Here is a 15,195-nt window from a genome sequence, read left to right on the forward strand (position 1 = left end):
AAGCGTTGGGCGTGAACAGTGCATTTACATCTGTGAAATCCATGTTTAGGGGTTTTGGTTTTGTTTTTTTGCCAGGCAGACACTGCAGAAATTACAGTAAGTTTAACTATTTGTCTCTAAACCACAGGCAGATGTTCTTTATTATGCTGTTTAGTACTCTCGTATTATCTTTGCATAGGTATATACAACCATGCACCAAATCACTTCTTCCCTTTCCGCCTGTAAATCGACAGATAAGCCAATCACTGTACAGTTCTCCATCACATTCTACCGTAATAGTTTGTACTTAAGTGAATATTGCAGACACAAAATAGCAGACGTAGATAGAGGGGTGAACAGAAGGAGGAAGCAGCCAGCTCTTTGGTTGTGATAACGTGTGTGTGCAATCACCTCCTATTTTTGACAGAAAACACACACACACACACACACACACACACACACACAATATGCAAAACTGATGGTTTCTGACAACAGCCACACAGACAGTTCATTTTCACAAACTGAACTTCCACATAAGTTGGCACACACACATGCATATCCGCACATGCAATCAAGCAGAAACAAAGACTCACACCTAACACGAACGTACTTTCGCCGACGTTAAGCTGTTCCCATGCTCGCTCACACTTTGTGAAAATGTAACACTTCCTTATTTTCACACAAGAGCACTCAGCAGGCAGTTCGTCTTGGAACCAAAAGGTATGTGAGTCCGGCTTTGTTTACTGTAAAGTTAATGCATAATGCAATTTCAAATTCGGTAATGCGTAGCCTATACTCTGAACAATATATTTGTTTCTAAACCTCATGATGTTTAAATATATTTTCAGTTTAGATTGCTTTTAGTCCCGTTTCATGTAAACTGATATGTTCTTACCACTTACATGGAGGACTAAAATAATACTATGGTCTATGTGTTGATTGAGATGTTTAAATGTAGGCTAACACATTATATTACAAACTAAGTGTAATATATTCTGCTGTGTCAGTCATAAATAATTTCAGACAACCACATTTTACTGACATGACTTTTCTCTTTTTCTGTCTTTTCTTATTTCTGTTACTGTTTTTAACAGCCACGTCAATGTTGCCTCTAAAGTTAAATATCACAAAACAAGAGTAGCATACGATACATTCTATCTATGGAATCTCAATTCGGAAATAACTCCCTCCAAAAAAAACATTTAACAGTGGGAAAAAAGTCAACCATTTCCTAATGTATTCCTCCACTATACTCCCGTATCTGATACGTCCCCTCTCTCTCTTCTTTCCTTTCTTTCTCTACTTAAGATGGCTTCCATGGAGACCCAAAGCCCTCTGTCCACCGCCATGAGCATGATGACGACCACAAGCTCCTCATTCAGAACTTCAAAGCCGCCCGATGGCGATAACAAACCTGATGAGTACCACACAGTCCTCGTGGTCATTTACTCTGTGGTTCTGCTCATCGGGACCATCAGCCTCAGCTTCATGATGCACATCATGAAGTCCAGCACGACATCCATCACCTCCATTGCTGTACTCAACCTCATCTTCACCCACTTCGTCTTCCTTCTCACTGTGCCCTTCAGGATTTACTACTACGCCACTAATGACTGGAGCCTGGGCCTTGGGTGGTGTAAAGTGGTCAGCGGCATGATTCACATCCACATGTACATGTCTTTTCTCTTCTACGTGATCATCCTCATCACACGCCTGATGATGTTCTACCACAAAGCTGAGCAGGTGGCCTCCTTCCAGAGGAGTCATGCACTCTTTGCCAGTGCTGTGGTGTGGATGGTGGTGCTTATCGTGGTCCCTTGCATAATCCACTTTTCCTACGGGAAAAACCCAGAAGTTCTGAGCCCGGGCAACAGTACTGTGACACACTGCTTCAAGTTCGGCAAAAACATATTGTCTGCTACCAAGGTGCTTAACTACATCATAAGCACAGTCATCATAGTGGTGGCCACAGTGCTGACAGCCCTCCAAGCCAATGCCCTGAGGGTTTTATATAGGAAGCATCACCAGGGATGCACCTCTCAGCAGGACTTTGGGGCTCAGCTGAAGAGTCTGTGCTTTGCTCTCATCATGGTTGTCTGCTTCATTCCCTACCACATGTTCCGGCTGAATTACTTAGAACAACTCTATCTGCAGAATGTCAATGAGGTGTTTCTGAGTCTGACCACTTTTAACTGTTTGGACATGCTCACCTTCCTGGGGCGGAGAACCTGCTACATGTGCTTACCGGGAAAGGCTATTTGACAACTGTTGGTTGGATGTGTGTTATAGGGGGTCATGATGTTTTAGCGGCTTTATTTTCTAACTTTGTTTTACTTCACTGTTATTTATTGCCACATCAATTGTTATTTGTATTTTATTGCGTATGTGCATCTCAATAAAAGCATGGTTTACAACTTATTCAAAAGTGCATTTTAAATGTATGAAACGTATACAAAAATAATATTCACTAAATCGCCCCTTTGAAACTGGTCACCACCATTTATTTAATGTTGATGATCTTCAAAACCAGACAGACGACTGTTTTGTCAACTGCAGCTTTTTGTGATGTGACTTATTAAACTTTTTTTGTTACTATTATTTGCAATTATTTGATCATAGAAAGTGCAATGAGAGAAACAAAACGTATGACATGCAGCAACGGTTGTGGTATCTTAACCAGTAGGCTACCATACTGTGACTATATTGAAAGAATTGTCATGGCTGGAAACTGTGCTTTGCTTTTCACTCAAAATGAATGATCTCTTGCCATCTGCTGGTCATTACATATACTACAAAGGCTTCGAGCTTGACATTTGTAATGCTAGATTATAACAATGGTCTATAAATTCCCTCGTTTATTTATCCAAATTGTGACTTCATGTGAAAGGCATGTGAGTGGAAAGGAAAAATAAATATATCACGCCTTATTTGCTAACCCTTAACGCCTGTGTACATAGCTGGAGTGGAATAAATATAATTGTTACTTTTTTACCATTAGTGTGTGAAACATTACCTCAAACCTCTTGGATCTCTTACCTTCTGCCCTCGTAGGTGGTGTTAGAGGCCCTGGCTGACATGCACACAAACACACACCCATGGTGATCCTTTCCTTTTGGTTTTTATGGCTTTGGGTTACTGTTTAACATCCCCACCCTGCTTTGAGTTTGTTTAGTAAATCGATCTAATGACAGGGCTATGGTGGCGCCATCCAACGTGTTGCTCCTTGAATTATAGACCGCTCAGCTCTACAAACCTTCCTTTTTAATGTTGTCAAACAGCTTTACCATTTTCTTATTCTCAGTGTCACTTAGATTAATGTCACGCTGAAAGGACTGCGCACTACAGAGTCCAACAGTACACCCGGATAAATGCACATCCCGGGCAGACACAGAAAGACAGGTAAGTCAAAGTCCTCCTGCTGAGTAAATTGTCATTTAAATTCAAAATATCTACGTCGGCTGTGGTATGGTATGAGCAATGCTGTTTCGTTTGTTGAGGAAGTGAAGCTTACATTTAGCAGTTTTTCAAGGAAGTTTGGTAACATGTTCTGATAAATCACGTGGTTTTTACTTTAATGGTACTGGTTATTCTCCCTGTTCACACACACACACTTCAATTGCTTTGTTGTGTCCTGGAACAAAAGCTGGCATACTTTTGAATTGCAGTATACAGTTTGAGGTTGTTTAAATCTGCTGAATTTCTTTGTATTTAATGAGAGTAGTGTTCTCGCCTCTCTGTCCGCGGACAGCATTTTGTGTCCAAACAGATAAGATAGACTAATTTTGTCACGCATGCTTTGCTGTAAAGATCATGTGATAACACATCTCACCTGTACGAGGACGGGACCTGAACAAGAGCAGTGTTACAGAGCAAAAGGTTGCTACTGTCAGCAAGATGCAGTCACATTGTTTTTCTTTCTTTTGTGATGCACTACAAACATGATACTTCCACACTTTCTACAAAGAAATAACTTGGTGTCTAATAAAACAAAACTTACATATTTCTAAAATATTTTAAAAGATGTATTTTGGTAAGCCACTGTTATTGGAAATATAAATCCAATTGGCATCTAGTTGTTTGACGAAAGCATCTGTCAAAGCCTGGGATAAGCACAGGACACCATGACAGTAATATTATAATGTATCAGGAAACCTACCTTGGTGAAGGTTGCAATGGTGACATTTGTTGAGACTATGTCAGAGTTGTGGATTGATTCTTGAGGCTGTAGTTGTATTGATCTGCCTTAAATAGTGCAGCTGATTGCATTCACCCTATGCATACTGTCTACAGCCTAAAGACACGTGGGCTTTACTTAAGCTTTATAAATCGTTTATCACAAACAAAATCCACTTTTGGTCGTGAATGTTATTGACCAAACTAGCCTTCAGACTTGTCACTAAGTGGTGATATTAGTAGGAAGAACAAACAAGAGGAATGCTCATTTAAGGGCCTCAGGCACCCTGAGTTTACAGAAAATATGTGAGGAAATGTTGCACGTAAGTAAAAGTGTTGACTGATACTTTAATTCACATGTTTCTATTCATTTGCACAAATCCAGTATCATAGCAGTGGCTTAAGAACTAAACAACATGACAAACCAATTAAAAGCAGGTGTTATGTTTACTTCGTCAAACTAAAAGCTGATGAACAATATTCTTCTGTACTGTGTATTTTTTACTATTGCCCAGGTATCAGGAAGTAGTGGTTTACTAGAGTCGGTTGGGTGGCGGATCATCATCACTAAATATTAAAACCTCTAATCTAAATAGAAGCGACAGTATTATGGCCAGTTCACACAGAGATAGCCTCTTAGCACTTGGTTTTATGGCTTCAACGAGCTTTTGGTTGCTAGGCGGATGCAATGTTTCTTGCTTGGTTTTCAGCTGAAGAAGTCATAACAGTTTTTATGATTTTAAGTAGTTATGAATGCGTGATATGTTTTTAACCTACATTCACATACAACATTTCCCAATCAGTAAGCTGGAGATCCTACCTGTGGGTTGTTGAATCTACTGGAATGCATATTTGTACCAAAGCTGAATCAGTTTTCAGTATATTAGTGTGGTGAACAAAGTTAACGTTCCAAGTAACACGAGCTGTATTAAACAGCTGACTAGCTATAATGTTTGAGATATTGTATCTTGATGCAAAGAAAGAAGAGAGTCTGATTTGCCAAGAAGGACCTCGTTAGGAGGACCTCGTTAATTTTCAATCAATTTTATATGATAGTGTATCTCTCCTTTAAAGCTTCAAAGCACAGGTTTATACTTCTAATCCTAGTTTAATGCGGACATAGTTATTTGTATTGGATGTGATGACAAATTAAATCCAACACACTGCAGTGCTCTCTGCCGGTCCTATTGTCTGTTAATGTGATTGGGAACGTGAACGTAAAGAGTCAATTATTCTTCTCTCTCCACAAAATGAATGAGTCAGGAGGCCTGACCTCACCACCTGGTTAAAATGTAATCTCTCTCTCTCTCTCTCTCTCTCTCTCTCTCTCTCTCTCTCTCTCTCTCTCTCTCTCTCTCTCTCAACCCCTTTATTTTAGCGGTGAGTATTAACTAATTAACTAAGATGTATGTTATTACCCTGTGGCCAGATTGCTCTGCCACTATATAACCACCATGCTTGCTCATATACTGGAGGTACTTTGCTGACTGGCCCACTCATTACTGATGTAGGGCATCAAATCTCCCATAATAATGTCTCTTATCATTTACAGCTCTTTCTAGCACAATGTCACAAACAGATTACCTTTAGGCCACACAATAAGATTTAGTGCAATAAAACTCTCAATGTAAAATGGGTGGGTTGAGACATTTTAACTGGTTTATGGTAGTAAATGACAGTGTTTTTACAGCATTCCTCACTGAAAGAGGAGGCAACTGTTTCACTTGTATTGTTAATGTCCACTTCATATGTCCTCTCTTCAACATGCAGTTCTTGGTAAACGTGATCTGTTTGTACAATAAGAGAGCTAAATGCAGTGTGAGAACTATACAGTTGTGTAAATATTACATACGGCTCTTCAGGGAGTATTCAATACTTTTACACAGCAGATTGGCTCATAATTCTTAAAGAAAAAGACCAAAAACACTATAAGTGTATCACCTAGTCTGAAAACACAAGTGTTTATATTTTCTGATATGAAGTCATAAATAAAGACGGCAAAATTGCAATAAATAATAATAAAATCGAACCCACAAAAAATTAACCACTGGGCAATTTAAATATTCATTAAACATTATGAAACAATGTTTCAACGGGAGTTTGGTCAGTGAAGTTAATGTCATTCGAGATAAAAGGTCATTATGTCTGACCAGTACATTCAGAATTATTTAGCAGAAAGTTTTATAAACTTAATGAATGAGGGTTGAATGTAAAAAAGAAAGAAGACGAAGGAGTGTGTTGGTTGAAAAGTTAATGGAAGTTATCAGTATTTTCCACTTCACTTTGTGTCTGTATAGATTATATCTGCTGAGGTGGTGGTGCTATTACTCCACTATTGATTAGATTAGAATGCTTGGGAATGACACAGACACACACACACACACACACACACACACACACACACACACACACACACACACACTCACACACACACACACACACACACACACACACACACACACACACACACATGCACAAACACACATATACACACACATTCATAAATATATGTGACTGCAAAAAGAAATCCCCCCGTAAACGCATTGCAAATACACAAACACAGAAGCTTACCAACATGCACATAAAGTGATGAAATCTTTCTTATGGTGAAAAAAAAAGAGGCAGAGTGGGAGTAAAATATCTCCTTCACCTCTATCTATCCATCCCTGTGATAAGTGTAAGAGAGAAAGACAGATAAGTAATGTGCAATAAGGTGAGAAGTCTTGAGCCACAGCTCCTCCCCTCTTCTACCTGAACACAGAACAGAACAGCAGGTAGAGAAAAGGAGAAATAGAGACTATAGAGTGAACTGAGAAGAGGAGAGACACAAAGAGAGGAAGAAGAAGTTTGGGGAAGACCAAGTTGAAACAGGAATGAAGTATCCTTCTGCTCCTCAGAGTAAATCTCTGTTAGATATGGAAGTAGCAAACTATTGTGAAGGCCTGGATCCCTCATACAGCACACTGGGCTTTGAGAATGCAGAGGTGCTCTGTGGAGGAGGAGGTAAGTGTGTGTAGCTACCCACACATGCATATGCAAACACTCATTGAAGCTCAAGACATCTGATTTTTAGCATGCATGTTAAGTTGGACATGCTCCTTACAGTATGACAGTGTACAGATAGCACACTTTTGTTTGAATGAAGTGGGGCCTGCAACATGTCTTATTATGGACAGAGCAATGAGAGGAGCCTTTTGTATCTGATAAATCTGTAGCCTTGTTTAACGCAATGCATCTTGTAATGGGGGTTGTAAGGGATGGGCCATCTACCTCAGAACTGGGTGAAGAGGTAGACTAAACTACTGTGTTAGTTTGTTAGTTAAGAACGTAAATGATGAAGTGAAGTGGGACCAGCAGAAGGCAGACTTGTTGCTGTTTACACAAAAGGAAGGGTTTTGACGTCAAACAAATTAAGCGACGTGGGAAGTCATGACATTTTAATGTTAGCTAATAGTGCATCTGTCCAGCTTGTGTGTTAACACTGATTGTAAGAAATCAATTCCACTGTGTTGCTCAAATATGGGTGTGTGAGTGGATATCTCTGGTAGTGAAGGACAGAAAAAGGCCTCGGTACGGGTTGTAAAAGTAGGAAATCAGAATGTTAATAATAGTGTGTTGGCAGGAATTCTAGCATGTGTCATAAAGATGTTTTATTGAAGAGCGAGCACGCATCTCAGTGATACACTGATGTCATCTCAGTGCGTGAACACAGAGTTAGTCGAACATTGACTAATCTCGCCTTGGCACTGCCTGGTGTGGGACTGAGAGAAGTGTGTGGGGGGATGCGAGCGTGTCTGTGTTGATGCATCTCCAGTTTTTACCCTCATATGCTATGATCGTGTTGTGCTTTATGCGGTATTCTTTGACTGAATGATAAATATGCAGACAATGATGATGATTATGGTTTTCATAATGATGACGATGCTGCTGCTGCTGCTGATAATAATAACTGCCATGATGATTATGACAATGCTGATGGTAATGAGAAGGTGACAGTAACAATAAAGACGTCGACAGTAATGTAAGGCCTGGCAATTGAACCGCCATTTATTATTTTCCCTGATTTATGTTTATTTTGATGTACAAATCAAACACCAAACAAATGTCCATGCAGTTATAGGAACCCTGAATAACCTCTGCAATTATGGAAACTACATTGAATACATTTGCTAGAGTAGTAAAGTGCTTTAAATTTTATATACGGTCACTTTGATTGGATGAAATAGTGCAGTGTATTGTCTGTGATCCCAGTATTAGACCATACTGAACTACAGTATTCCTGGATGTGTACTGCAATACTTTGATTATGTTTGTAAGTTTACTTGTGTCTATGCCAATGTGTGTAATATACAAATGTACGAGCATGTGTCTGTGTATTTACCTGTGTGATGTCTTTGTGTGTGTTTTAGACAGCATGCCAATAGAGCCAGGCATGTCAATCGGTCCAGACGGGGTCAGCAGTAACTGTGCCATCTGTGGAGACAAAGCCACAGGAAAGCACTATGGAGCCTCCAGCTGTGATGGCTGTAAAGGCTTCTTCAGACGCTCCATACGCAAGAGCCATGTCTACACCTGCAGGTACAGAGTGCAACAACGTTGTGAGCCAAAACACACATGTAAAAAACACCACACACTTAAAATCCAGCCACAGTTACATGCGTATTATATAATTTGAAAATATAACACTATGAGCATTCAAAAGTGCATACATAAACATGATATACCACATGAGTACCCTTATGATCAAGTGCAGATCTAAAGATTACTTTCAAACCATTGCTAACTTTTTTTCACGTGTGTCAATGTGACATGTCATGACATGTCACATTGACTTACGGTAAACTTTGTCATGATCGTTGGATGCAGGTTCAGCAGACAATGCATTGTGGATAAAGACAAGAGAAACCAATGTCGTTTCTGCAGACTCAACAAATGCTTCAGGGCTGGCATGAAGAAAGAAGGTAGGGAATCCAAACTAAAAGTTTACACAAAGAGATACAGAATACAAAGTCTAAATTAAACCTTGTTAGTTTTTCTAGAACCACCAGCTGATTTTCATGGTGTATTGTCTGTAGTATTAGAATGTATTTTACATGTGGTTTATTTGCGTTTAGTTTAGTTACATTTTTTCTTGTTGTTTTTTTCCACGAAGACAAAGTATAGACTGGTATAAACTAGTGGCACTAAAGGAGAGGCTGTCTTCACAGAATCTCAGAGCTGCTTCAAGATGGTGGAAATTGGCTCAGCCATAAAATAAGTGATTACTTAGTGTGTGTGTGTGTGTGTGTGTGTGTGTGTGTGTGTGTGTGTGTGTGTGTGTGTGTGTGTGTGTGTGTGTGTGTGTGTGTGTGTGTGTGTGTGTGTGTGTATTTATGAGGGGTATAACCTTGGCAAGGAGTTTTATGACACCTAATCATGTGTTATTCAAACATGTTGTTCTGGATTGCAACTGGTTAACGTTTGACCCCTATGGCTAAGGCCAGCCTATGTGACTATTTTTCTAAACACTAACTTACCCCATGAGGGCTGCTGTCATCGTCAATTAAACTGAGAAATAGCCACTTAAGCAAAATCTTACAAACCCTAAACCAAGATAGAAGCATATTCCAGTTTGAAAGTTTTTTTTTTTTTTTACGAATAAGAAAGTACAGGAGGTGCTGTTTCTTTGCTCTTTCTGTTTCACACACACAGTAACTTTAGCTGTCTGCTACATTTTAGCTGTCCAGAACGAGCGGGATCGGATCAGCTCCCGAAGAAGTATCCCTGACACCCAAGACATGCCACCCATTACTATTTTGGCCCAAGCTGAATCACTGTCCCAACAGGTGATCATTTATTTGTATGATCTTTTTATAAAGGTAGCACATCATGTGCATGATTAAATTATGTGTGCATGGAAATCAAGGGATTGTGACTCAGGAAGCATTGTTTTCTCCCTCTTCTAGATCATTGCTCCTCTTGGAATAACAGACATTGCAGAGCAGAAGTCAGCCACTGTCGGAGATGCATGTGATTCTATGAGACAACAGTTATTGGTGTTGGTGGAATGGGCCAAGTACATTCCTGCATTTGGAGAACTGCCACTGGATGACCAGGTAACAGGGCTTTGGTGCATGATGGATCAACTTGAATGATGCTATTGCTCACTGGAATAAGTTTTAATCCCATGCCTAGAGTTTAAACCAAGACCTCTCAGACTTCAGTACTTTAGTTTAACATTCTGAAGCGCTGTCTTTTTATGTTGGTCGTGTTTAGCTTGTGTGAGTGTACTTACTGCTCGAACAAATGGCTTATTATGTCATAGCACTTTCAGTTGGGATGAAAGAAAGGTTATCTTTAATCAACCAAATGCACTTTTCGATAAAAGAACATTAAAAGCAATAATAATTAAGTAGAGTGTTCTAGATCGGACTACTTAATATCCTGCGGTAAAAGTACGTTCCCTCTGGGAGGCATTTGAGGATTAAAGGGGAGGCATTATTACATTGTTTTTGTTCTTTGTCTAACTGTGTATGCGTGTGTTTTTTTCAAGGTGAGTTTGCTCAGGGCTCATGCAGGTGAGCACCTTTTGCTTGGTGTCGCCAAAAGGTCAACACCATTCAAGGACTTCCTGCTTTTAGGTATGGACACACCAGAAGAATGGCATCTTATGTATAAGTGGTGCGATCAGGTGGCTCAGCAATGTGAAGACTAATCAAATGGGTAACATTTTACAATAAAAGTTACTGAGTAGTTACTGAAGAACAAGTGAGGAATGAATCAGGAATGACGTGCTAATGAATGCATCTTAATGAGTATTGTGGAGTCACTCTGAGGAGGACTATATGTATATGTATAGTAGATCATGATGAACCACCACTGTTTGAGTCGTAACGATGAGACAATCATGAAGTAATGAGCGACAACTTCCCAACTATTCAGTATGATGAACCACTTTGTAGGCACAACAAATAATGATTAAGTAATTCATAATGAATGAGGTGTTGCTCAGTGGCTGATGAGGAACAACTCATAAAGAAATATTATTGAACTAATCAAACTAATGATTCATTAATGAAGAATTTCCAAGTCTGGTTTCGGACGTATTATTATCTACTATCAGATAATAATAATAATAATAATCAGAGTTATTCAGAAACTACTTCTTAACAGTTTATGAATCATCAGGTCGTTCCTCACTCCTGTCTCAGTAACTATAAACATTTTGTGTACTGTATTGTAAAGTGTCACAGATCAAATGTTGTGTTTGCTGATAATGATTAACTAAAGGTTTCTATTTCTTTGTGACTTCAAAAGTGTATTCGTAAATGGCATTACTCATTACCTAGACGTGTACCAACATCATACTGTAGGCCGGTCCACTCCATACACTCAAGCACCCAGACACACACATTGCTGTGTTTTAGGACCCTTGACTGGAACCCTTAAATAGGCTTGACACAAGTCAGATTTAACGTTTCTTTCTCTCACAGCTAAACGTATTGCCCTCAGCCTTCCACACAAGCACACACCAGCACTCTGCCCCATACGCGACCACATACCTCAACACTGGCACTAACCTGTGCTCGCTGTGTCTTCAGGCAATGGCTGTGTGATCCACAGGAACAGTCCGGAACAAGAGATGTTCAAGGTAGCCAACCGAGTGCTGGATGAGCTGGTCCAGCCCTTCCAGGATATTCAAATAGACAACAACGAGTATGCAGCGCTCAAGGCTATTGTTTTCTTTGACCCGGGTAATTAAAAAAAAGGAACATTTAGTACTTCAAGCCATCAGAAGATATGTGAGGTACACTAATAATACATGCTGGGAACCAGTTACTCTCCCATTGGATGACTGGTTTCTCTGTTTTCCCAGCTCACCCGTGCTTCTCAGTATGTGTAAAGTAAATGTTTGTCTGTTTTTTACAGGAAGGGACAATTGAATACTGCTTTAATTTATGGAAACTACTTGGGCTAGATTTCAGATTCATCATTATTTGAAAAAAAAAAAGAAGTTTGTTTCTAAGTAGGCATATTACAAGAAAAAATAGAACATGAAAGCCAGAAAATCAAGGAACAAGAAATTAAAAGGTGAAAAAACAATAGCATAAATAGTCAAAGATGGAAAATAGCTAAACTATTTTCAAGGGTAGAGATTGCCCATTGCCATTTCTTACCAATCCCTCTTTTCCCAACCAATCCCTTCCATCTGGTTACATTTCCCCTCAAAGTTAGATCCCAATCCCTCTATCCCTTTTTTAAAAACTCCCCTTGGCATAGTGTGACCACAATCCATGCCTCCACCGTGTGTTACCTGTCTCCCTTTATCTCCCCTTCACTAAATCCCCTTGTTTTACCTTTAATCCCCAGTTTGACCAGAATCATTCCATCAATTCCACTCATATCCTCAATCCCATTCCTGATCTTTCTGTTTTTTTCTTCACCCTTCTGCCCCCTGCCTCCCCTCCCCCTACGCGTTGCCTCCCAATCTGCAGATGCAAAGTCTTTGCGGGACCCATCAAAGATTAAGGCCATTCGTCTGCAGGTTGGTCGAGCATTTGACTATTGTAGTTTAGAGTTTATTACCATCGTGGATTATACTTAGAATTTACAGAATTATATGTTGATTATTCATTTTTACACATTCTTAAATAATGTACCGATCAACCTACAAGGGCAGGTTGCTTAAGCTGATGGACACTCGGCCTTGTGTGTCTGCAGGTCCAGATGAGTCTGGAAGACTACATTAATGACCGTCAGTATGACTCCAGGGGTCGTTTTGGAGAGCTGTTACTCCTGCTGCCCACCCTGCAGAGCATCACCTGGCAGATGATCGAACAGCTTCAGTTCATTAAGCTCTGTGGTTTGGCCAAGATAGACAACCTGCTGCATGAGATGCTGCTGGGAGGTGAGACCAGGCCTATGTCTGCACTTGTAAACCTTCAGAAAGAAAAATAGGGTGACCTTCAGCAAGACCACCAAATGTGCTCGAGTGGAGCTATTCAATGATACATGTGTAGAACTGGACAAACATGAAGCAATGTGGAAAAAGAAAAGCATACAAACTCTGCAAAGTTTTCCCGGATATATAGAATGGGTAAAAAGTAAGGAGTTTTGCAGAGAGTTGGTATACTTTTTATATAATCCACACATACTGTATCTTGCAAGACATCTTGCGACATGAGGTGCCTCTGGGTGTCATCTGCAACCACAATGTCTATGTATAAGGAAGTCTGTAGTTAAAGTAGAATGCATCAAACATATTCTAAACAGGGCCACGACAGACAACTCAAGCACAAGATGAGGCGTGGAATAAAGTACTAAGTCATCTCCAAAAATGTATTTTTTCTCCATACATGCTAAAAACAACTCCAGAGTATGACAACCTGACTTAGAAGACTGTGAAAAGAAAGAGCTGTGTGTGTTTTTTCCAGCATCCAGTCGGAATATGGAACTTCCATAACAAAAAAAACTGCTATTAAAATGTTGTTTAGCTAATGTTATATTTAGTAATGTGAAATTGATAAAACATAGCAATGTTCTACGACAACAACAGTTCTACAGTACAAAGATTAATCAGATTTGTATATGACAATATTTAGGCCTGACTTGATTACTACGTAAAACATGCACACATGGCAAAACACTTTTGAAAGAAAATAAATAAACTCTATATCGATTTGGAAAAAAACTTAACTGATATTTATTCTAGCACTTACACTACTTTATTTGGTGACATGCCACCATGTGCAAGAAGAAACATGTGTTTTGAAGCATTTCACTAGGTATGTCAGCCCTTAAATGTCACCTGATAAAACATAGTTGTAAATGAGATGCAAAACATCATCAATAACTGTATAACAGAAACTTGGTTACAACTCTAGCACTGTCTGTTGACGTTGATGATTGATTATTGATACGTATTGTGTCGTGTGTTCAGGCCTTACGTCAGAGCCCACACACCTGCACCACCCAGCACACACCCAGCTGGCCCAGGACCCTCTAACTGGACACACACTGGTCATCAGCACCATGTCTGTAGCTCACACTACACCGATAGGTAAGTGCCAGATACTCGGCAACCCTGAGACTTGCAACACAGTCACACAAAGTGCAAACCTTCTGTCACATACAGGAAATATCAAAGCGACAATGATGTATATTTATCTCTTCACATTCAATTTCACAAAAGTGTGTGCCAGATGTGTTTCCATTAACTTAGTTGAAACAAATAAATAGGCACCATAAATGTGAAGAAATTCCATACAAATGTAACAATTACAATAATTGATGAGTCTTGGCCCTATTGTATGATTTCCTTTAAAAATAAAAAATACATTTGGCAATATTACACCACCTAATGGCCACGCAGGATTGATGGAGTCTGTGTCTGTAAAGTAGCAGCTGTAGATGTAACGTTTCCCAAAGGCGACAGTGGATACACTTCACAGACTTGATAGAAACAACATCGCTTTTATTCACACAAAAGCTTTTCAATTTGCAAAAATAAACAAAGTCTCTCTGTCCCTCCCCCTCTCTCTCTCTCTCTCTCTCTCTCTCTCTCTCTCTCTCTCTCTCTCTCTCCCTCTCTTTCTGCAGCCTCTCCAGACACTCCCATCCCATCGCCCCCTCAGGGTCCTGCCCCAGAGAAGTACAAACACTTTCCCCATCCTCTTTGTCCTCCAGCCAGCCCCTTGCCTTCCACACAGACAGATCTCTGACTTCTCCCTGCACTCTGTCAAAGAAGCAGACACGGGCACAGTTCCCTTGTCCCCTATCCATCATCCCAGTCATAAGATTATGAAAGCAATCCCAGCTCATGGTCTGTGGTTAGACTTTACCCTGCTCCTTCTCCGCGTGACTCCTGGTGGTGTTGCAACAATAACGGAGACGTAATTAAAGCTGCTGTGTGCGGCACTTTTAAACTTCAATTTGTCACTTTCAAAGTCAGTGAACTAATGAAACACCATGTGCATTTTTGGGGTCACCTAAAGCCAATGTACTGTTTTTCAATGCAGTTTCTAGATTTTACAACATTGTTATGTCAGTAAGACACATACTCAT

General features: G+C 39.9%; 2 protein-coding genes across 2 annotated transcripts; both read left to right on the forward strand.

Annotated features, from left to right (window-relative positions):
- Window positions 1-1,287: 1,287 nt before the first annotated feature.
- gpr141 (G protein-coupled receptor 141) lies at window positions 1,288-2,241 on the forward strand (the record flags this gene model as incomplete). Its single annotated transcript, XM_079234274.1, has 1 exon — window positions 1,288-2,241. One exon carries the CDS (start codon window positions 1,288-1,290, stop codon window positions 2,239-2,241), a length of 954 nt encoding a protein of 317 aa, XP_079090400.1.
- A 4,784-nt stretch (window positions 2,242-7,025) lies between these two features.
- On the forward strand, window positions 7,026-14,852 carry hnf4g (hepatocyte nuclear factor 4, gamma; the record flags this gene model as incomplete). Its single annotated transcript, XM_079233926.1, has 11 exons — window positions 7,026-7,155; window positions 8,562-8,730; window positions 9,019-9,113; window positions 9,871-9,977; window positions 10,098-10,247; window positions 10,685-10,772; window positions 11,733-11,885; window positions 12,627-12,676; window positions 12,853-13,039; window positions 14,072-14,191; window positions 14,731-14,852. The coding sequence occupies 11 exons, from the start codon at window positions 7,026-7,028 to the stop codon at window positions 14,850-14,852; spliced, it is 1,371 nt and encodes a 456-aa protein (XP_079090052.1).
- Window positions 14,853-15,195: the final 343 nt, after the last annotated feature.

This window comes from Taurulus bubalis, assembly GCF_910589615.1.
Source record: "Taurulus bubalis genome assembly, chromosome: 18".
Lineage (NCBI taxonomy): Eukaryota > Metazoa > Chordata > Actinopteri > Perciformes > Cottidae > Taurulus > Taurulus bubalis.